The 24584-nt window shown below is 43.1% G+C and overlaps 2 protein-coding genes across 7 annotated transcripts in view; one reads left to right on the top strand and one right to left on the bottom strand.

The window, feature by feature from the left end:
• The window catches only part of OIT3 (oncoprotein induced transcript 3), a 35894-nt gene extending 28672 nt beyond the window's left edge, over positions 1-7222 (top strand). For both annotated transcript variants that reach the window (XM_081004728.1, XM_081004729.1), the window contains exons 8-9: positions 5908-6007; positions 7047-7222. In XM_081004728.1, coding sequence (XP_080860854.1) covers positions 5908-6007; positions 7047-7220 — 274 coding nt within the window. In that variant the 3' untranslated portion in view covers positions 7221-7222. The remainder of the gene's footprint in view (positions 1-5907; positions 6008-7046) is intronic.
• PLA2G12B (phospholipase A2 group XIIB) lies at positions 1164-20745 on the bottom strand. Of its 5 annotated transcripts, none has more exons than XM_081004782.1 (5): positions 20387-20745; positions 16193-16281; positions 13757-13922; positions 10266-10385; positions 1164-2757 (listed from the first exon to the last, which is right to left on the bottom strand). In XM_081004782.1, exons 1-4 carry the CDS (start codon positions 20622-20624, stop codon positions 10267-10269), a joined length of 612 nt encoding a protein of 203 aa, XP_080860908.1. In that variant the 5' UTR covers positions 20625-20745; the 3' UTR covers positions 1164-2757; position 10266. The 5 variants fall into 5 exon arrangements, with proteins under 5 accessions (XP_080860908.1, XP_080860907.1, XP_080860909.1 ...); XM_081004781.1 differs by lacking the exon at positions 1164-2757 and adding an exon at positions 6279-6729; XM_081004783.1 differs by lacking the exon at positions 1164-2757 and adding an exon at positions 7252-7422.
• Positions 20746-24584: the final 3839 nt, after the last annotated feature.

The raw sequence follows: 24584 nt of genomic DNA, 5'->3' as shown, positions 1-24584 counted from the left end.
AGAGAAAAAAAGGTGGGGTTCATGTGGAAATAAGTTACAGTAAGAGCTGTTTGCCAGTAGAAGAGACTCCCATGAGAGGTGGTGGACTCTCCTTCAATGGCCACCTGTCATGTATGATCTGGCTGAGATTCCTGCATTGCAGCTCAAGGTGACTCGGGGTCCCTTCCAACTATACAAGACTAACCAAGAGAGAGACCCCTTCCTGGCTAAGAGTTGAAAGTGCCTCTCATTTCAGTTGCCATTGGAAAGAAGTGTTCAAAAGCTCTGTGACGTGCAATCAAAGACATACGGTACCCATACACAGTCCTGCTTGCAGGATTAAGTGCCCTCCCAAGCTACACATTTGGGAGCCTTGTGAGATATTTCTGTTGCTAGCCTGCTGCTCCACTATAGATGGCAAGCAAGTCAGGTTGGCTGGATGTTTCCTCACATAAAACACCTCGCTTTGCACATAAAAGACCAGCAAGTCAGGCAGGAGGACTAACTTCTCTTGCTGGTATCTATGTGCAGACTATCTTGTGCTTTAGACAAAGCTAACTACTTGCACCACCACCAATTTTTTTTTTTTTTTACTCTGGTTTCTCCTCAGATCGTTTTTTCACCCCAATTTCTTTTTCCCAAAAACATGTCTTTGTATTGATTGCTTCAGAAATGATAAAAATTCTTCAAAATATGAAGTAAAAGTAAAATATTATCAGAAATTGATAAGAGATATCAAAAACTAATTTGTATAAAACTGTGCCCCTCAAAGGTCAGTACTACTGCATCCCTCTGAGGGCGGCTACCTAGTTGGCCTAATGACAGTACTGGTTCTGTCTATGTGAGGGGAGTCTTTAAAATGGAGGAACATCAAAGTATTTGGGGTGCAATCCTAAACATGTTTACTAGTGATAAGCCTCATAAGAGGCTTGACAACCATATGTCAGGAGTGCTCTGATGGTGTTTCCTGCTTGGCAGGGGGTTGGACTCGATGGCCCTTGTGGTCTCTTCCAACTCTATGATTCTATGATTCTATGATTCTATAATGGGACTTCCTTCTGATTAAACCGCCACACGATTGCGCCGCCAATCCCCCACCCTCAGTCTGAAGTGTTCCAGAGCAGCAAAAGATACTGATCATGCATTCCCTCTCTTGTCAAATGAACACACAATTGCTAGGCAGTGACTCTGAGACATTTATTTTCATGTTCTTCACCTGCTGTTTAAAGCAAAGCAAAGCAAGGCAAAAAGCATCCATACCCCCAAACTGTATAATCAAAACTGACTGTTTTACTGCTGTACCCTTGGGGTTTAAAGTTGTATAAAATACAAGTTCCCCAGGGGGAGCAAGGCTAAAATCTGTCACAGCAAAAACAACAGAAAGTCCTGAAGCACCATGAAGACTAATAATGTTATATTGCGGCATATTTCATTACTTAGTCTCCACTTCATCACATGCAAGGACTAAGCCACTAGGCCTATTTATTTATTTAGTTAAAGCATTTTTACCACACGCTTTGGTCAGAAAACCGCTCTCAGGGCAGGTTACAAAGATCAGTAGTAAAACAGACCTGGTGTACTATTTGACAGACATGACACATAAGCAGAAGGAATGGGAAGAGAGGAGGAAAAAAGCAAGCTCGTGCATTACTTCTTAAAGTTGCAGTTCTTATAACACTAAGTTGGGATGGAAACAATTCAAGGAGACTGGTGGAATGGCTGCAGTTGAGAGAGAGAGCATAGGTGGCTGGTCTCCCAGCAAAGATGATAAAGTAGTTTTGATTTTCTTCTTTCCCTCTGCTCCACAGTCCGATATACAGGTACTTTCATTACAAACAATTAATGAAATTTCCTGTCAGGATTGTTCTTTTAAACGGTACACTTTTGTAATCAATTAAGAACCAACCATGCCTTCAAGGGCACCCTTATTGATGAACACTTCAGTAGCATCTGGTGTTTACCTTGTCTTCTAAGATATGTGGGTATTTGTCTTTTCTAGATGCATCTCATAAATTTTATAAATTCCCTCTAGAGATCCATCTTTGTACCCGCTGCCTTTGGAGCAATTTTAAAACTGCTAACCCTAAACTCATTTTTTAAATTGAAAATTTGCCAGGCACGTAGCCTGTGGTCTGTGAACAACTGCTTGATACCGACTTCATAATTCTTTATTAGATTGCATGTAAACAACCCTCAAATATGTAGGCTATTTCCACGCACAAAAAACCTGCAAAGGAACTTTTTTTCTACTTTGCTGGATTTAAGCAGAATTTGCTGTTTTCAGATATAACATCTATTTTTGGGCACTGATAGGGCCAACATCCTAGGGAGTCTGAAAAATAAACACTCGCGATAAAGAATTTATACACCATGTTCAGGCTGCATCTGGAGGGAGAGGGAGAAATTCAGTGTCGCCCAATGTTAAGCCTTCCATCAGGATATTTCAGCTTTCCAGATGGAACATCCTTTTCAGTGGGGTGGGGTGTGGGCTGCCAACCCACCAAGAGCCAATTTCATAGGGGGGACCCTGATGTACGGACAGAAATCCCTGCACATGTCTTCTGACATAGGCAACTGTTCGGTGAATTCCACCCAAATTACAGTGCTCACTTCTGGATACCACATATTGTAAACAACAACAACATCAACAACAACAACATCATCAACAACAATCCATTGACAAAATGGAGCTTTTTCAGAGAGTGGTTACTGGGATGGTGAGGGGTTTTGGAAATTGAGTCCGAGGAAAACCAGTTGGAAGAACTGGGAATGCTTAGCCTGGAGAAGAGGAGATGAAAGAGTGTTATGATAATAGACTTCAGTTACTCTCTTATTTTAGGGTAATCTTCCTATTGGCAAGAGTGAATTAGTCATTTTTAGAGGAGAACACACGGGAAACTTCAGTTTTATTCACAAATTCACTGAACAGGTATCATGGAGGTGCAGAAGCCAGGTTTTTCTAGTCCTAAAACAACATTAGTAGTCCTCCACAATCCAAATGAGGTCCCTGTGAACTGCTGCCACTCAGTCTTCCTCACACAACTCATTCATATACTTGCCTATTCAGGCAAAACTTGTAGTTGTGATCTACATTCCAGGTGTCCAGTTGCTTGCTGTCTCTCTCATATATCTCTAAACACCCCACCCATCTGACTGCTTTGCCCCAGCATCATGTCCCAGAGGTGTTATTTGTTGTAATATGGCATAAGCTTTGAATAACAGAGGAACATAAATCACAACAGTACATTAATTTTCTCTACATACACGGTATGTTAACCTTTAGACAGCGAGTGCCTGGGATGTGTATCTGCAACAACAACAAGGTTTGGAGCATGTTTCATATGTCAACTAAAACATTTCCTCCTTTTTGGTGATAATGTAAGGAGCTGCATTCAGGTGGCAATCATTATGACTAAAAATGTAATTAAACCCTGCCCAATGAGCCCTTTCTTTCCCACTCCTGGATAAGCAGTTAATTAGCTATTTATGCCGTAAGTCCAAGTATCAAATATCATTATACCCAGGGGAAGAGCATAATAGTTCAAGTCTGTTTCTTTCCTCTTCCTATCTACAGCGTTTAGAACATTCAAAGTCCACATTCCTGAGATTAGGTTGCTGGAAAGAAAAATGCCATGTTGTCTTATATTGCAAAACCAGATGGCTTCTTTCTTCTTTTTTTCTTTTTGAAAGGACAGGTTACTGAAAAATAACATCTATTAATTAATTTTTTAAAAAATCCCCTTCTAGAAAAGATTCTGCTCCTGTAATAAGAAAACACCAGGTACAATACATCACATAATTCTGGATTGCCCTCTTCTCAATTAATTAATAGCTGGGGCCATTTTCCCTAGTATTATATCATACTTTTGAAGGGAGTGACATTTACAGTGCATAGTTCATCTACTTCCTCTGAATTAATTCCACTAGTTTCAATTCTGGATTAACTGGGATGAGAATAAGATGCCGTGTCATGTTCAGATGAAAACCTACTAAGATAACTGTATGACTCATCTGTTTTTTGGCATCACAGGCCCCCAAACCTCAGAGGTATAATGATCCCTAAGAATCTCTGGTTGGAGAGAGACAAATAGTTCTTGTGGGAGCCAAATACAGCTTGAAATAGGCATTGCCTTGCAAAGTGTGCATCTGACTGATTCATTGGCATCTCTGGTCAACTAGATTTGGCAGGCCTGTGTGGAATAAGTGTAGAGCAAGGACTTGAAGGCAAAATGTGGTCCTACAGACCTCTTTATGTGGCTCATGGGACTCTCCCCCTCTTCCTGGCTAGAGTTTGCCTTGAACTCTGATAATGTTTCTTGCTTAACTGGACGTTACCTGGAAGGAGGCCATAGAGAGGTGTGCGTGTTTGAATATAGAAACTAGCCTGCTATACAAAGGTAACATTCACATCCATTGCTCTGTTCCCTGTTGTCTCTGGCCCCACTCTCCATTGGCATGTGGCCCCTGGGAAGTTGTCCAGAAGGAAATCATGGAATCATGGTGCGCAGCCTGGGAGTCATTTTGGACGCAGGTGAATTCTGTGTCCAGGGCAGCTGTCTACCAGCTCCACCTGGTATGCAGGCTAAGACCCTACCTGCCCGCAGACCGTCTTGCCAGAGTAGTGCATGCTCTAATTATCTCCCACTTGGACTACTGCAATGTGCTCTATGTGGGGCTACCTTTGAAGGTGACCCGCAAACTGCAATTAATCCAGAATGTGGCAGCTAGACTGGTGACTGGGAGTGGCCGCCGGGACCACATAACACCGGTCCTGAGAGATCTGCATTGGCTCCCAGTACGATTCCGAGCACAATTCAAAGTGTTGGTGCTGACCTTTAAAGCCCTAAACGGCCTCAGTCCTGTATACCTGAAGGAGCGTCTCCACCCCCATCATTCAGCCCGGACACTGAGATCCAGCGCCAATGGCCTTCTGGCGGTTCCCTCATTGCGAGAAGTGAGGTTACAGGGAACCAGACAGAGGGCCTTCTCGGTAGTGGCGCCCACCTTGTGGAACACCCTCCCTTCAGATGTGAAGGAAATAAGCAGCTATCCTATCTTTAAAAGACATCTGAAGGCAGTCCTGTTCAGGGAAGTTTTTAATATTTAATGCTGTACTGTTTTTAACATTTGATTGGGAGCTGCCCAGAGTGGCTGGGGAGACATCTAGTCCAAGAATCGTTTCAAACCCACGACCCTGAGATTAACAGTCTCATGCTCTATCTCCTGAGCTATCCCAGGTTCAAATGCAGCCCTTGGGCTGAAAAATGCTCCTCAGCCTTGGTGTAGACCTTCAAGATTTGTGCATAGCTTTCTTTCAAGTCACCTTTAACTATGGTTTGCTTCCTGCCTTAGTACCTACAATCCAAGCTGCAAAGCAGTTACAAGACCCAGTGAATCAACAGGATAAAGTAAAAGGCTGCTGTGGAAAGTTACTTTATTTTTGTGATAATTTGGTGTTTTTGAGAATCAGAAAGGGAAGGAAGAGATTATTATGTTTCCGGCGTGCCTTTAGTTCTGAAACTATATTCTTTGAACTAAATGCTAATGTCTGCTTGAGCCAGCTCTTTGTTATCTGTGTATCTCTGGTCAAAAAGGTGAACTGAGGATAATCTTGATTGCAATACATTGGCAAATTACTTGGCTTTCAGGAGGGGGGGGGGAGAGAGGGAGAGAGCATGCTCAGAGATTCACTGTGCATTCTGACAATTTTTCTGCCTGCTTCCCCCCCTCCCCCAATTTCTGGCAGTGCTATTGATTCTCACTTCTGTTTTTCCATCCACTCTTCATTTTTGGATGTTATACCACTAACACATCTATTGAGCAAGGAGAGTCAGCTTCTCTACCCTGCTGCCTCTGTTCTTGGAGGAATGTGTTGCGATTTCCCCACCCAAGTCTGTGAAAACCATTAACATTTTTCTCTTTCTTCAGCTGTGTTTCTGATGACTCTGTGAAGCAATACACATCTAAAGATCATCTGGCCAAGCACTTCCAAGTGCCAGTGTTCAAATTTGTGGGTAAGGACAACAAGGTGAGTGAAAATGCGTAGCAGCTGCTCCTTTAGCAGTTTTCTAGCAAAACATCTGACACATGCATGGACAGTAGATGCAGGAGGTGCCCTTGAAGGATGCAAATCAGAGATGCATTGCCTTCTTCCAGTTCTTCATAAGGGATTTCACTTTAGGAAGAGTATAAGGATAACAGTTTGCTGGTTCCCTGACTTCTGCTTTTATTTCATACTTTCATACTGACAGTGTAGGAATGACAAAGTGGGTGATTTTTGAAGGGGAAAAAGTGCGTCCTATAGGGCAAAAAATACGGTAGTTGGTCAAGGGAGCCATGGACTCAAAAAGATTGAAAACCACTGGTGTAGATATTCCCTCTACTTGGAAAAGAGACAGAACTTTGTTGAGTGCAGCAGAAGCTGAAACTATGTTATCTGTTTAGCTTGTTGACACCACATTCAACTCCTGTTCAGAAATTGAATACTGTTGCAACCTAAAATTACTTACAACCTGTCTGGTTTTAAAATCACCACCCTGATCAAAACTTTGTGACCTATCTGTTATGATTTTCTTCATTTCTTATTTAAGCTTATTTTCAATGCAAATAATATGCAAAACATGTACACATAAGTCTGCCGATTTGGGGTGGAGGTGTCTGCTGGATCAATACCTGACCTGCTTTGTTTTATGGCATAAAATCCCAGTGCAGCCTTTTCAGTCGATTTCTTCTTCTCAGGATCAGACGACACTGAAGATAGAAGGAATACTAAGCCCCAGGCAGAATCATTTGTAAGCCTCATAGCCTAAAAAGCTCCAAGCCTAGCAGGTTGCTTCTCTGAACTTCTGTTTCAGACATGCCACTGCAGAAGCCTATAGGTTGCATGTGGTTGAGAGGCAAAAAAGGGTGTTTTCTGAGTTTCTGGCTTCTGTACAAATACTGCTACCCCCCACCAACCTGAATTGCTTCCTTTACCTAGCAAATCCCTGGATTCTGCAGATGTGTGTGACAGATTCCCCCAGGCCATTTGGGATGCTTCATATTTGTTTATCTCCTTTTGTATTCAGGAAGTGTTCCTCCACTGCCGTGTCCTTGTGTGTGGAGTGACGGATGAGAGGTCTCGCTGTGCCCAGGGCTGCCGCAGACGGATGCGCAGATGGGCAGAGTCAGAGGAAGAGGAAGCCAGTCACATGGCTAATCGCATCCTCACAGGCGGTCCCATTAGAATTGATGTGGAGTAGATCTATCTCAGCCTTCACTAACCTAGATCCCACCAGACTATGACCCCCTTTTTGGGCCTACAGCTTCCATGCTGGTTGGGGCTGATGGGAGTTGTAGTCCAAAGCATCTGGAGGGCACCAGGTTGGCAAAGGCTGTCTTATCTTGTGAACATGCTGTCTCACTGATGCTTTCTCCTATGTACCTTCGATAGTGAGCAGTCATCTGTGTTTGGCAAGAAAATAAAGGCAACAAACAAAACAAAACAAAACCATGTGATTTCCTCTTTCCCCAGTGAAAGCCTATGATCTTTGCTAAGGTGAGATTTGATGCAATCTCATCCAAATGCTGTTTGATGACTGATAATGGATGGTTGGAGCAAAATTAAATGGGCCATTCGAATCACAGGCATGACAATGGTACCAATTTTTGTTAGAAATCATTAGTTCAAAGAGCATGTAAAATGTCCAGATCCATAACATTTTCATGAATAGGAATTTGGGTTTTTTACAAGGCTACACTGACATAGAGGAGGGGGACGCTGTCTGCAACATACCAACAACTTAACTAGCACACTTGATCATTTTTAGGTGTTGAAATCAACACAAACTAAGGGGTGCTGAGAGTGCAGAGTGGTTCAAAATCTAGGAGTTTTGAACCACTTTATAGTATTTAAATGGTGTGATCCTATATCATCATGACCTAGAAAAATCTTTCCTAAAGCCAGATGAACCAGTGGCATAGTAATTTGCAGTCTGGAAAGGTGTTGAAGCTCTTCACAGCGACAGATTCATGAACACCAATCCAAATGTCAGTGTGATAGATCTCACCCAGTAAAAGATGGCTGCATGACCACTGAAGCTCATAGGATTAATTCAAGTTACTGGATTCAGTGAAAAGAAATGCAATGCAACTCTATTACTGTCTGCTCAGAAGTAAGTACCACCTTGTCCAATAGTGCTTACTCCAAAGTAAGTGTGAATAGGGTTACCAACTTAGTCTCTATTTCCTATTCAATAAATTTTGTGGACTTCGGTGATACTGTTGGGGAACATCTTTCTCTATAGCCCACAAAGTACTTATGCTAGAATCAGAACCAGTCCTACCATTCGGCAGAAGGGGGCAGCTGCCTCATGCAGCAGATGCTGGGGAATGGGCAGCTGTTGCCTTCAGGTGAGATGCTGCCTTCAGGTGTAGTAAAATTAAACTTATAGTCAATATATAGAATGGGGATGAAGGCTCCCTTTTGTCCTTCAACACAAGCAGGAAAATGCCTTTGGCAAGCCCTGGCCAGGAAAGTCCAGAATTCGTGTTGTTCCCCTTTAAGGCCTTTGCATTGTCCTCTTCCTGCATCTTCTCTCTACTTTTTGTAAGGATTATTAAGAAATATTTTGTTGGTTGTAGCCAAATGCCTTGCATAGGCTCACTGTCAGCACCGATGTAAGATATATGCACCATGTGTTCAAACTATATAATCTACACTAAAAAAAAAAAAAAAAAAGCTTCGGAACTAGGTGCTGAAAATTCTATATGTTTTAACTTGCTAACTGTGTATTACTAGGAAGTTCATTAATTGTAGCATTCTTATAGTGTGAATCTCCATTCTCCATCCCAAATAACAGAGCATTTATGTTTTGTAATGTTTTGATCATATTGCTCTCATCATGCACACCTATTGTTAGGAATTTAAAATATAATGATAAAAGGCAGTATAGGAAACTGATGTAGGGCTGCCATTACCGGGATTTCAAAGGTGGAATTGACATCTGGGGGGAATTTCCGCAAAGCTCAACAACTAACTGATGGACCTACCAAACATCAACCCAGATGGAGGAATGAAATATTGGGAGACAACACACTTATCGCAGGATAGCCTAAATAGGGAGGGGGGATTTATTTAGTTATGGGATCATGGAAAAGAGTAAATACTATACTGAAAAGAGTAAATTCTGTAAGGCATTCATAATGTAAATGGTTGGACAAGTTCAACAGTGTTAAAAACAGCTCCAAGAGTTTCAGATAATCAAGAACCAGAGAACATATGTTTAGGTGCAGCAGGATATGTTTAGAAAAGGAATCATGGTGTTATTTTATCAGAGGGCAACAGGCAAAATATCAAAAACGTTCAATTTGGGACAAGTGGCAATTTGTGTTTACAGAGAAATAACCCAGAGGGTCTAAGAGTTATATTTTGGAAGAATGAGGATGGTTCTAAAAAAATATATAGTTGTGCCACCCGAAGTTGTAAAATAATAGTAATCCTTTGTAGCTAGAAGAGTGCATCGTAAATGTTACTGGCAAGCTCTGATGTTATTTTGAACTATATATGTTATTTAATAAAAGTTAGTTTTACAACGGCCTACCATAATAAACTTTTCAAATAGTCAATATACCTTTGTTTCTTGTTATTAAGCAATATGTATGTTGCTTCTCTTTAAGTGGAGCAATGCCTTAATGGAAATAAAATTAAGAGTAACTTCAAAACCCACACTGTGATCTTGCCATTCTTCCCTCTTTTTTTGTCTTTTGGGAAATCCCCAGAACCAGCCATTCTGTGTGCTGTTGAGTAGTCCATGATCCAGGACTACTGGTGCAACCCTGCACCTTTTTTTCCAATAGAATGGGATTCTCATGACCCTTGACTGGCTCTACACCACTATGGCAGCATTAAATGTCTGGTGATAACAGCCAGTCGGCTGTGTGAATATTTGCTGTGGAAATGTACTATAGCCAATGTCACATTTTCTCTGTATCCTTTGTCACATCTGGAATGCTCACACACACACACATCACAGTTGGTCTTCACTGAGGTTTGTCATTATGCCAAACAGATGCTTTGGGAAGGTGAAAGAAGTTGTCAGATGGAACAGACGAGGGTGCCGGGCCAAGGCAATCGGTTCCAGTCTTCAAGCTGCAATTAAGGCATTTGCAGTGATCGCAATGATCTGCTCCCCTAATGTAACCGCTGCCAAAAATTGCACCTGTGTAGGGAGTAGAGAGCGGACCCGCTTCTAAGCAAGTGGGCACATGAATTCAGAGCTATCGCTGTCAGGCAGTTTGACGCTCACCTCACAACTCTTCCCGTTCTTCCTCCTGACAAATGCAAGCGCTTCTTTGGCTGTCCATGAAAGGACGGCAGCCCAGAGTCCTGACTGTTTTAAATACGGCGTCGGCTACTGATTCACATGCTGGAACAGAGGACAAAGAGGCGCATGTCAGGGCCAATCAACAATTTCCACTTTGTGCCTACTGAGGTTTGGTCTGCTTCTCTATAGGCAGCTGCTTGTCATACAGACAGCTTCATGATCCATCATACCAAGGGGAGCTGGTTTAGCTTAATTGGAACTGCCAGCTGAGAAGTGCTAGGCTATGGAGACATCCTTTACATCCAAAGTGCATGGTTTCCCCTAAAGAATTCCCAGGAATGGTGCTGGGAACTGTAGCTCTGTGGTGGTAAGCTACAATTCCCAGTTTCCTGTGTCTGGTGTAGCTGATAAGCAGTTCTGTCATTTGCACTGCAAATTTCTTTGTTTATTGCTAGGATTTCTACCTCACCTTTCCATAAAATAGCCAAAGACTATTTTGTGGATGCTCACTAGAATATCACACTATAGTCCAGGGGTGGGGAAACCTTCAGCCCAGAAGGCCATATCTTTATCTCCCCTGAACCTCTTGGGCCAACTTTGCCAGGTGGTGATGGGGAACCACTCACTTGTCAATCATCTGAAGTCATGATGATATTGGGTTATTGACGCATGTCATTGTTGACCCATGACGATGGTGCTGTGCCCAGTTCTACCCAAACATCCAACAGCCACCTGATAGCTGGGTGCTGTGCCTAGGACTCAGCAAGATTTCAAAGCCCAGTGCTTGGCTTGGGAGGCGGGTTGTCAGGCTGGTTGGGAAGTACTGCACAAAGCATTCTGCAAGTTCTCCCTTCAGCGCTTGCCAAGCATTAATCATAGGGTTTGCAAAGCCCTTTGCGTAGCGTTTCTGAAGCGCTCAACATCTGGTTGTTGGGTGCTTTGCAAGCACTGCACAAGGAGCTTTTCAGGCACTAAGTGCCTGCAAAGCCCCTTTTGGCCAAGCTCTGCCCTTGCCTTCCCCATCAGGTGTAGGGCAGGTGGGCGTAGCTTGCCCCAAATGCCAAAGCTTGCCAAATGGAGAAGTCTGGCAGGCCAAATTTGGCCTGTAGGAGAAAGGTTCCATACCCCTACTATACTTGACTGTTCCCTTTCTTATTAACAGCTAAACAAGATACTACATTTATAATCAGACTCTCTCACCCTTCTTCTTTTTAAGTAAATAGCAGGTTTGTGTGCATGTGCTGCCTCCTCGAGAGGTCCGAAGGGTGACAACACAAGAATGGGCCTTCTCTGCAGTGTCTTCCCATCTGAGGAATGCTCTCCCCAGAGAAGTTCACCTGGCGCCTTCATTATACACCAGGCAAAAATGTTCCTTTTTAACTAGGTTGATTTGATTGACATTCTATGCCCTTTTAAATTGTGGCTTTTGGGGGGGGCATTATTGTGTTGTTGTTTTGATTATGTATTTTGCAGTTTTATATTTCGCTTTTATTCTGTGAACTGCCCTGAGACCTCCAGGTATAGGGCGGTATAATAATAATAATAATAATAATAATAATAATAATAAAGGTTCCTGCATCCCTGGCAAAGATGTGATCTAGGAGTGCAAGGGGAAGACCCATAATTAAGTGGGGAGTTTCATTACTTTAATTTAATATAATTTTTGATCCTCATGGTGCAGAGGAAATCTAGGAAAATGGGAAGCTGGTATATCTGAAAGGTTTGAATGGCTGATGGGGGGAAATGGTCAAGGATGGTTGAAGCTGAGCAACACCTGCAGATTCCCCATCCCTGATGTGATGAATTGCTAAGATGCTCACAGCATATAATCTTTACAGGGCAACTGGCATGATTTTTTTCTTCGGTTTCTAGTAGGTTGTGCACACCTATAAGTACTAAAACCACACACGTTCCATCATCCTAATGAGACAGGAAGCCAATGATGAGGGAAACTGTCTTAGAGAATCTGCTGAGATTCTGCATCAGCAGCTCTGAACTTCCCCATTTATCTTAATTGTTACACTTGGAAAATAAATTAGTGACCCCTTGGCCATCTAATTGCTGGAAGCTGAACCAGAGAGGGGTAAATGGGGGGGGGGGGAGAGAAAGGCTAGACACTGTGGGAACAATATTTTTCAAAGCAGCACACATTAGGCAGTCCACTCCTCCCCCTCCCCAACCCACTTATTAAGATTCCTAGGGAATCTTTCTGAAAATCTGCTCATCTACACGGGAGGAGTGAAGGGGGAGAAATTGATTTAGTTTGCATTTTAACGCTAAATCCCCAAATTATCCCACTACAATACTGAAATGCTTCTTGGAAATTGGCCCGTCTCCAGATTTTGCACTGCATTTCTCCAGCCAAAGAATATGTACAAAAATGTAATATTAATGAAAGCTGCGCATAAAAACTTACAGTGAAGGTAACATGCCTTCTGTTGGGGGAAATTGCTCTCGAAAATGAATAAACTAAAAAAAAAAAGTTGTCTGTGACAAGGTGTGCATCAGGAGAACTGCACGTAGAAATGCATACAAATATGCCTGAAGACTTCTTTTTTTAAAAAAGAAAGGATTGAAAACATATGTAGAAATACGAGTAACCCAATTTAAGACTGGAGAAATGGGAAAAAAACAACCAACATGGACACATCTTCCTATCCTTACACTGAGGTAGCTAATTGGCAGCTCATGAACCCAACATTTGCCTGGGGCCAGACACAGACTACATGTTTATGGCCACATCACAACATACATTTAAAGCACTACACTACTACTTTAACCATCCATGGCTTCCCCCAAAAGAATTCTGGGAGCTGTGGTTTGTTAAGGGTACTGAGAGTTGTTACAGGACCTCCTATTTCCCTCATAGAGCTACAGTTCACAAAGTGGTTTTACCTTCCTAGGCAACTCTGAGAATTGTAGCTCTGTGAGGGGAACTGGGGTCTCCTAACAACTCTCAGCACCCTTAACAAATGACAGCTCTCAGAATTCTTTGGGCGAAGCCATGGCTGTTTAAAGTGGTAGCGTACTGCTTTAAATGTATGTTATGCAGCTTATGTTTGCCCGGTCCACTTTCCATTTGTAATAGCTCCTGCTGATGCTATGTAAAAGTGTAGTGTCTGAAGTGCTAGCAAGTATCTTTGGTGCTTATTAAAATATAATTTGAAATACCATTACCTGGCATTTTCAGAAAGTAAAATTAAAATTATTTTGCTTTCCCAAAGCAGTTTATGTGCTTCTTCATCAAGCGTAGACTTACCAAGCTAAAGGTTGTCCAATCACAAAAATAATAGCCGATTTGAATTCCTCACACCCAAAAACATGTTTTTGAGACTGAAGAAACTTGAAAAAATTAAGTTTCACCCCTTCAAAGGACACTCCCTACTGCCTCATTCCCACCAACTGCTTAGGAAGTCAGCCATCACTGAGTTACACTTCCTTCCACTTAATGCATCCCTGGGTGGGAAACTCACCTGCCACCTTGGAGACGAAGCCAAGGCTGCGCTTGAGGTCAGAGCAGATGGACTGCAAACACCAGCGAAACTTGGCATCGCAGCGGTATTTGTTGGCCCCGCAGGTATCATAGCATACATCCAGCTGGTTGCAACACTTAGTCATGGCAGGGATACCCATATCCAGCTGTACATGAAATGAGAGGGAAGAAAAGATTCTCTGACACACAACATTGCTTCCCTCCCTCCCCTCATATTTCTTCTCTGCATGCTGTTTATAAAATTTAATTTTGCATGGATTAGCTGCAACGGATTGAACTGCCTGATACTGACGGTTCTTAGGAGACCAACAGGATGAGAAAAACATGCTGCAGTGAGATTAAACAATAGCTAAACCACAGAGTCTAGGACTTGCCGATCAGAAGGTCGGCAGTTTGAATCCCCGCGACGGGGTGAGTTCCCGTCAACCTAGCGGTCCCTGCTCCTGCCAACCTAGCAGTTCGAAAGCACATCAAAGTGCAAGTAGATAAATAGGTACCGCTTCGTCGGGAAGGCAAACGGCGTTTCCGTGCACTGCTCTGGTTCGCCAGAAGCGGCTTAGTCATGCTGGCCACGTGACCCGGAAGCTGTACGCTGGCTCCCTCGGCCAATAAAGTGAGATGAGCGCCGCAACCCCAGAGTCGGTCACAACTGAACCTAATGGTCAGGAGTCCCTTTACCTTTATGCCTATCAAATTACCATGTCACTTGTCTTGGGAAACAATGCCATAGTTCCTTGAGCAGAGCTAACATGGTGTCCTTCAGATTTTGTAGGCTCCCAATTCCCCTCAAAGGAGTAACATTGGAAGCGGCCTCATACCAAATCAGACCATTGGTTCACTAAGCTCAGCAGTGCCCACAATGACTGGCAGGAGCTCTCCAAGGTTTCAGGAAGGGGTCTCTCCCAGACGTAGCGGGAGATGCCGGGGATTGAACCTGGCACCTTGTTGGTTACCTTTGTCTTAAATCAGCCTCTGGTCAAGGCTGATGGGAGCTGTGGTCCAAACCATCTGGAGGGCACCAGGTTGGGGAAGGCTGTCCTAACATGTGGTTGCCCATGGCTTTTGACTACAGAGATGGCAGTTAATACAAGAACAGGCTTGTCATCATCCACCTTCGCCACAGATGACCTGAATATGTCAATGAACCACACATATTTCTTTTCTTGGTCAGATAACACCCTGAACACAGTGAAATATATTTCATTTGCTGACCAGCATCAAAGAAGGACGAATCTTCTCCAAGGAAACATCAAGCCATGTATGGCGAGGCTTCCACTGGCAAGGAGCAACTCACAGAACAAGGGGACACTGTCATTTATATAGGGTTCTTCAACATCAACTTCGTTGGACTGGTCATGTTGTGCGGATGCCTGATTATCGTCTTCCAAAGCAAGTACTCTATTCCAAACTTAAAAATGCAAAGTTTAATGCTGGTGGTCAACAAAAGAGGTTTAAAGACTCTCTCAAGGCAAATCTTTAAAAATGTGGTAGAAAAACTGACAACTGGGAAACACTGGCCTGAGAGTGCTCCAATTGGAGAACAGCCTTCACCAAAGGTGTCATGGGCTTTGAAGACACTCGAACTCAAAACACTCGAACGAAAGGGAGAAACGTGCTAAGAGGAAGGCACGTTTGGCAAACCCTCACCATGACCAACTCCCACCTGGAAGTCTATGTCCCCACTGTGGAAGGACGTGTGGATCCAGAATTGGCCTCCACAGTCACTTACAAACCCACTGTTAAAATCCTGTTTATGGAAGACAATCTTAATCGGCTATGAGTGATTGCCAAAGAAGAAGAAAAGAAAAAGATATTGCCCATCAGCCTCAAACTGCCAGATGCTGAGTCCCTCTGAGGCGATGGTGCCAGTTGGCATTTAGGACCAAAGCCCATCAGTTACAACTCATGCATTCCAATCTGGTCCACATCCAGGTACCATGTCAGCTCTTTGGAGTGCTTTTCCACTCGTTTTTATTACAGATCCCGCTTTCTTTCATTTTTGCCTTTCTGTAATTATGAAGATAATTGGAGTCGTGAATCCTGCATCCATTTATGCAGTCCCCATCCAGAGGATTTATTTGTTCACCACAGCAGCCACCAACAGTTGGAAGCTAAATGCTCGGGTGACTGGCCAATCAAACAGTAAATTATACGGGTAGCAGTCAGTTGAGACGTGATCGTTTGTTTGCCATCAGCAGCCAGCCGTCACCTCTGGCACACACAAGGCAGACAGCTTGCACTTGACATCAGGATGAGAGTGGCTGTCTGGGCAAACATTGAGCGGGACACTCTTCCCATTTGGAGAGCATGGACAGATCAAGGGACAAAAAGCACCAAGCAATCACAACCCTGCCTGAAAAGGCAAGTGTGGTTAGTAAATCATTTCACTGGGTAATGAGATGTTAGCAGTACATACACTTTCGGGTACCTTGAGACCCAGGAAATAGGAGCTGCAGCCATTGGGTTCTGGAGACTTGTAATCTGGCCTGGCCATTGGTGCTTTCCCTGTAAGACAAGTGGATAACACACCCAAAGAAAGCATTAATAGTTCTAGATGTGACAGCCTTGGGAAGGAGGACTTTGTACAAAGCTTATTGCAGGGCTGGTGAGCATCAGGAAAGGACTGACTTGGCTTTGCCAAAGAGCAAGGAATCAATTTAGTTGGGCATCCTTGGGAACAGGACTAGAAGCAACAGCTGAAGGCCCCAGGGGGCTGGTAGGGCCCTTTAGCACCAGGTGGTGGTGAAACTTGAATCCATCTATGGTAGCCACCTGAACTTTTAAGTGGCCCAAGATGTAAGTCCCTGGCCCATAGGTCAATGAAACCTCTAGTGTTCATTGATCTAATGGCCAGGGCATTGCATCTGGGTGATGTAAGATGGCAGGCGGCCACCATAGATAGGAGTCAAGCTTTGCCCCTGTACAGAAGTGCTGCTGCACAGTAGAGGGTACTGAGTGATGTCACTGCTACAACAAGCAGGATTGGGCCCTGCCCTCATTGATGGATATTTGAGTCCCCTGACTGGCACTGTTCCAAGTGTCCCCCATAGTCTGTTGCCAAACAAGTTTCATAATATAAAGTTGAAGTCATTCATATCTATACATATCCATATCCTTTATTTCATGCTATTTACAACAGACTAGAATTGCAATTAAAATTTAATTTTGCAAAGGTGTTTTTAAAAATCTAGCAAAGTGGTTAATTCCAACACTCAACATGTAAAACATCCATTTCACATTCAGAATTGAAATACTCATTTTGAAAGGGCGTTTCCTGTCAAAATTCAAGTGTTGACATCTTGTTTTTTATTTTATCTGATGTAAAATGTAGTATTTCAAAAGATGTCAACAGTCAATGAGCAAATATGTGTCTCCCATAAGTAGCATTGCATGCCAACAACCCAATACTGTGGGTTCCTTGTTCTCTGTATGATCCAGTTCATGTATTCAATGGAAATGCAGCTAGGCCAAGAAACACAATGCATTTCCATCTCAGGGTTTTTGTACCTTCTAAAAACTTGGGACTCCCCCAAACTTGTAAATATTCCCCTCGTGTGTGTGTCTCTGTGTGATGCCTTTTGGTTGCATAAGCAATGACACTCATACCCTGAAAATATAGAAATTATTCTCTCTTTGTTGCCCGTCAGAGTGGTGGGGGGTGGAAGAGTGGTCTGAGGTACTGCATTATTTACTCTCCAGGAGCCAAATAGTCTGTGGAAGCCCCTGTACTTCAGATACGGACAGAAAGTTCTTCAAACTTTCGCTGGTTGCCAACCTAGCTGTCAGCATTCCAAGAACAAATGAATGGCAAGATGCCCTAACCCTCGATGACATGTCAGATGCCATATCATAACAGGATAAATCCATCCCTTCTTTTACTGGCACCGGTCCCCCATCCCCTTGGTGGATGAGCCAAGGGAGAGCATTGTGTGATCCTGCCTTGTGGGCACCTGGTTGGCCACTGTGAGAACAGGAGGCTGGACTAGATGGGCCTGGGGCCTCATCCAGCAGGCCTCTTCTTGCGTTCTTCAAGGATGTCCCACACATGACATGGCTGTTAACCCAGGTTTGCAGTTGAATGTACACCTGATGAACAGCTGAATCTTTGATGAGCGTACTTGTTTGCATTGCATTAAAATGTACAGTGGTACCTCGGTTTTCGAACAGCTTAGTTCACGAACAACTTGGAACCCAAACACTGCAAAACCGGAAGTAGGTATTCCGGTTTTCAAACTTTTTTCAGAAGCCGAACGTGCTCCGTTTTGAGTCCCCCTGTGTTCCCTGTTGCGCTGCTAATTTGCACCCCCCCCATTGTAATTCAAGCCTCCCAGGCTTGATTGCAGTGTTCTAAGGTGATATTAGGAGCTTATATTTGGTGCTTTTGTTTTTGCTATTTATTTTGCCTTTTTGCTTTTGAGGCTTTTTCAGTTAATCTGTTTTTGTGACTGTGTGGATCCCAGTTCAGCTACTGATTGATTGATTGATTGATTGATTGTGTGACTGCAGAAATGGGTAAAAGCCCCCTATGCAAACAATGACTATCATCTGTGCAGTTAAGAAAGAAAATTAATTTTAATTTTTATCATCTACAATACTGTTTTATTTATTTTATAGTACAGTACATTGATTATTGCTTTCATTTTGTGGATCAGTGGTCTCATTAGATAGTAAAATTCATGTTAAATTGCTGTTTTAGGGGTTGTTTTTAAAAGTCTGGGACGGATTAATCTGTTTTGCATTACTTTCTATGGGAAAGCATGCCTTGGTTTTGGAACACTTTGGTTTTGGAACAGACTTCTGGAACAGATTAAGTTTGAGAACCAAGGTACCACTGTAATGTGTGAATTGAACCCAAACCATCGGTAGCACTGGGCAGCTGCACATATTACAGAAATACTCAGTCTGCTTGTTGTTGTTTTTTAAGATGCAAAGCCTTGAGGAGTTTTTGTGACCCAGAAAAGAAAAATCAAGGTGAATAACAACCGTCCACTCTGGGGAAAGAAATGAGCAGCGAATTGATTAACAGCTCCTGGGGACTCCATTGGTACCAATTTCAGAGGTTAATGGAGTGTGGGAGGCACCATAAAAGCAAAATGTATGGTTGTAACTTGTTAGTCTCAACAAAACAAGAAAAAACACAAAGTTTTTGGCCTCCAAAGAGATTGTGGATGTTCTTCACTATCCCCAAACCATTCTAGACAGCAAATATTTAGTGTTTCTACTCCTAAAGAAGAAATCCGAGCTGGCCAAACCAGCAGTCTTGACTGTTTTGCTTAAGGCTTTCTATCTAGTGACACAAACCACATGCACAGTTCCAGAAGCTGCATGCAGATGGGAACTGCCCATGTAGCACTAGCTGGTGCGAGCGATTTCTAACCCAGCACCTGAAAGCCTGATTCTCGAAGTCCAGTCTTCATCAACCTGTTGCCCTGCAGATATTTTGGATGGATGGGGATGATGGCATATCCTCCAACATATACCCCACACATCTTACCGGGTTGCCCCAGCCACTCTGAGCAGCTTCCAACAGATATAAAAACATAAGAAAACATTAAACATTAAAAAAACCCCTTCCCAATACAGGATTGCCTTCAGACACCTTGGGGGTTGGATGACTCCATACCCCCATTTCTTCAATGGAAATAGGGACATTGTAAGGAAAAGCAGGACATTCTAGGATCAAATAAGAAAGTGGGATGGATTCTCTAAATCAGGGGCATCCCTGGAAATTAAGGACACTTGGAGGGTCTGTGATGGAAGTTGTTGTCCTAAATATCTGAAGGACAGCAGATTGGCAAAGGCTGCCCTAGTCCATTGAACTGGAGCAGGCAGGTCTGAATTTTGAAGTATCTGTTGCCTGGTTCAGGGAAAAGTAAAAGGATATATTTATCCATTCTAAATAGGTGAAATGAGGATTACATAAACTATGTTAACAATGATGGCTTGGAAACTTCAAGCAGTATGTAGCCCAGATTAACAAATACGCCTAGCCAAAGTGTGCAAGTTCATCAACCATAATAAAAAAATGACAAGATGGCTATGCTCTACCTCCAAGTATACCAGCCACAAGAGTTGCTGTGCTCAGGTCCTGCTTGCAGGGTTGCCACAGGCATCTGGTTGGTCACTGTGAGAACAGGGTGCAGGACATTTTGGGAGCTCTGAAACTTGAATTGTTATGGGGGGTCCCTTTGCAACCAGCAATGAACTAACCACTGTTACGTTCTTCAGCGGGGCTGTTCACCTTTACAACATCTGTGCTTTTGACTCTCAAACTTTGGGGTTATTGAAATACATGCAGCAACAACAAAATAATCAATCTGAGTCATGCGACTCAATTTGCATCTACTAGAAACATTTTTTTAAAAAAGCATTGTGGACTAAAGTCACTTCTGGGGCCAGTCCAGGATTATGGGCCCTGAAGCTTAATCTTCATTACTTTCAGAGCAGATCCACCCCTGGCTGGACCTATGGATTCATCCAGCAGGCCTCTTATACAGAAAGCAATATTCTGGTCAACTATTGAGAAGCTGATATAGGTTTGAATTTGCCCAGGCTATCACTAACTGGAATGAAACAAGTGCTAAATAGAAGTGAAAGAAGAGGAGCTTACCATATCTACACCGGTACTGGCAGACGCCGTTCTTCCCTCCTAGCAGCTCTGATACGTAGTCTAAATAGGCATTCACAGTCTCAAAGCCATCCCGGATGGTCCCAATACCCCAATCTGAAAAAGAGGCTTCCTCGGGCACTGCTGATGGATGGGCTGCGTTGTCCTGAATTGTCTCTTCAGTGCCTGTCCCCACGGCCAGGGACATGCAGAGAATCAACAAGCCGCCGAACAGTTTCATTTTGAAGCGGGGCGAAGCAAATCCAGGCACAGGGGAAGTTTAGCGAGACAGCGAGGGGTTAGTGAAAAATGACAACTGAGCTGCTCCGAAAGTTTTACACGGCCTGCGTGTACACCCTTCTCCGGTGGACTTTAAACGCTGCTGCTGGGGCAGCAGGATGAGGTCACCACAGTTAAGAGAGAGCACAAAGTTCAGATACTTTGGTCGAAGCATAACTCAGTGCTGTGGGTCTGTTGCCCAATATTTAAGGCTCTTTTATTTGCTCCCAGGATCACCCTGGCTCAGAAGATGGCACAGGCCAGGTCCTGTAACCCCAGAAGAACTCCAACAGCAGAAAACACATCTGCTTCCAAAGCTCCTTGAACATCTCCCATCAACCCACCTCACTCTCCCCTTGTTGTGGTTTCTATTCCCTTACTCCAGCACTTCTCAAGTAAAATATGAAGCCGGGAGATGAGGTTGTGATCAGTGGAGCCTAGTCTACCTCAGTTTGCCCTCTTTCGGTCTTCACTTGCCTTCCTTCCTACCTGCAACCATTCTAGTGGTGGTACTGCTTGCCAACTTCCTTCTCCTCAGCCTCAGACCACATCCTCACATTTAAAGAGCTATGATACTGCTTGGCGATGGTTCCCCCAAAGAATTATGGGACCTGTAAGGGTTAAGGGAGCTGAGAATTGTTAGGAGGCCCTTCTTCCACTCAATTTCAGCTACAATTCCCAGAGTTCCCTGAGGACAGGTGTTGATTGCTAAATCACCCCGGGAACGGTAGCTCCGCTATGTGCAGGTATTTCAAGTTACGGTAATTACAGACGCATGTGCGCGCTTGTAATGCTGACATACACCAGTCAAAGGGACAAGGAAATGGAAGGGGTGTGACTACAGTCACAGAACTGTCCTCAATCTGAACAGTTGTATGTGGATGGGGAAAGCATGATAACATCAACATGCAACCGGTGGTGTGAAGAGCCTGCTACAATTTTGCTTCAAAAAGGGTTGGAACGAACAGCAGCTATAGCATCATAAACGGCACAGCTGCAAGAGTCTTCTGTCTCCTGTACCTGAGTTCAATGGGACTTACAGGGAAGTGCATATAGGATTGTAGCCTAACAGATTTGTTGCAGCATAAAGCAGTATGTAAAGTTAGTGTAGGTTAGAATTTAAAGCTTATGCCACAATACATCTGTTAGTGTTTGAAAGTGACATATGGCTCTTTCTTACTGCTCTCCTTGCTCAGGACTGGTTAGGAAGGAAACAAAATCAGTCTTATCTCTCTCTCTCTGTGTAAGGCATGGGGCAACCCAGATACATATCAGTGAACTTCATCAGCCTTGGGTCATAATAGCTGCTGGCTGATACCAGATTTATTCAGAGAGTTCCTGACCCAGCATTGACTTTATTTTCTGTTTTAAAGACTCAAAAGGAAGAATTAGCACACATAGATGATGATGGTGATGATGATGATGATGATGATGATGATGATGCCTTTTCCACCAACTGGGACTCATGGAGGCTTATAGCTAAAATAGAAACAGCTAAAAACATAAGGGAGGGGAAGCAATAATTTAAAAGTCAGATGATAGATGATAGATATAGATAGATGATAGATAGATAGATAGATAGATAGATAGATGATAGAGATAGATAGATAGACAGATAGATGATAGATGATAGATAGATAACAGATAGATAGATAGATGCTATATAGATAGAAGATAGATGATGATAGATAGATAGATAGATAGATAGATGAATGATAGATAGATGATAGAGAGAGAGAGAGAGATATAGATAGATAGATAGATAGATATAGATATAGCTAGATAGCTTGACAGATGATAGCTGATAGATACAATATATTAAAACAGACATATAATTGCAATAAAAACATCACAACACCAGCCCTTTCCTTTAAAAGAGTCCATTCCCAAAAGGCTGTTTTAATAGATGAAAGTCTTCACCTGCCAGCAGAAGGACAACAAGGAGAGCCAGTCTAACCTCTCTAGGGAGGGACTTCAAGTGTCTGGGAGCAGCCAATAAGAAGGCAGCAGTTTGAGAAAATATGATGTGAAACAACACATATTTTTACTGTGAAAGGAGTCCGGGTGAGTCCGGCAAACGGCATTATATGGAAAACTTGCCCAATACCACAGAGTCAGCAATAGCCCCAAAAATCAGGGACAAATTTGCTGCTAAGTGGATACCTTCATTCTGCGATCCCTCAGTCTGCCTAGCGCTAAGGAGAGACACTGCTGCTGTGCTTCTCCCTTGTCTCCAGGATGAAGGCAAGAAAAAAAGATGGTATCTTTTAATGGACTGACCCAAGCTTCCAATTTTCTGCAAAGTCACGCATTTAGATCTCGTCATGAAAGCTTGCAAGAAGCGTAACATTAGAGGTGGCATGATAAAAAAAAAAAGCCGTTGTATATTCTGTGAAGAACCTCTTCGTATCTCCTGCTTATTCACATATATTTTCCAGTTAAAGCAGTTATCAGATTGACGTGACCTATCCAGAGCAGATTATGAATGCCCTCTGGTTTTCCTTTTTTTTAATTTTGAGTATCTGTTATCAGGAAGTGCTGAGGCAGAGGAAAAAAGCAGGTTCAAGAGTCATGATGCCCAGCCTCCTTCATTTGAAGGAGCAATTAAAGTACCTCTGAGCTGAATCATCTCTCTGCATTCAGGAGGGAGCTACAACAGCACCGCTTTCAGAATCCTTATATACAGGTTGACACTTTTGCTTTATATGGATCTGCCTGTAAGCCCCAAATATCAAATGTGCATCTATTTAACACAATTTAATACATTCAATGCATATTTAACATGTCTCTTTGCATGGCTCTCCTCTTAACACTAAACCATGATTAGAACAGGGCTTGCTCGCTCTTTTCTCCCGTTAAATGAGAACAGTACGAACAGAGTCTTGCAATCCATCACCAGCCATGCTTTTCTGCTGCTTCCTTTAGCACACATTTAAAGTACATTCTGTGCACACTTAAAGCCCTTGGCTTTCCCCTATAGGATCCTGGGAGATGTAGTTTCCCCCTCAAAGAGCTACAACCCCCAGCATCTTTTAACAGCCTACAGTTCCCAGGATTCTTTGGGGGGGGGGAGACATGTGTGTGGAATGTGCTTTAAATGCAAGGGGTGGTACTTTGTTGTGTTAATAATAGCACCACAGTTACTCTTCAGTCTTACGAGGAATGATGGAGAATCACGTTTGTATCACACCCTTCCTCTGGAGAGTGAACCCAATGTTAAGGCCCTCCATTTTGTCCTTACAACAATCCTGTAAGGTAGGATGAGGAACTGTGGACAGCCCATGATCCCCTAGCATGCTGCTTTTTTTGAGGCCAGGTGGGATCTGAACACCAATTTTCCAGTCTAGGTTTTTGTGAAGACTCTCGATTCAAGAGTGCCTGTGGCACCAGGCAGTGGCCAAATTGCCAGTTGAAGGTGCTGATGAGCTATGTGGCCCATTTCACAGAGTGAAGCACTTCCTGCAAAGTATTGGCATAGCCTCGTGTCTGAAATCCTGACAGCTGCTGGCTGCCTGCATTGACAGCACCAAGCTAAATGGACCAATGACTTGACTTTGTGGAAGGCAACTTCCTGCGTTCCTATAAACAGCTGCACCTCAGTCATATCTTCAGTACTACATGAGTGTGGGTATCCTGCTCTAAGATGCATCCACTGTATGGATTTAAAAACAACACCACATCTGTATGATTACTCTAAAAGAGAAGTTTGTTTCTAACTTAGAGAAGAAATGAGATGGAGTGGTAGCCAATTATGCATTACTCAGGGTATACCCATTGAAATGAACAAACATGGCTAAGTCAGTTCCATTGATTACGGCAGGTATTCTCTGAGTAAAGCTTAGTTGAGCACCACCAAATATAGGACAAAATGAATTATCCCAATTGGATTCCTAGAAGACAAATTTGCCTTTGCAGTCTTTGC

This window comes from Podarcis pityusensis (assembly GCF_964106645.2).
Source record: "Podarcis pityusensis genome assembly, chromosome: 5".
Taxonomy (NCBI): Eukaryota; Metazoa; Chordata; class Lepidosauria; order Squamata; family Lacertidae; genus Podarcis; species Podarcis pityusensis.
Note: the sequence above shows the minus strand (reverse complement) of the source record. Positions and strands in the feature narration are given on the sequence as shown.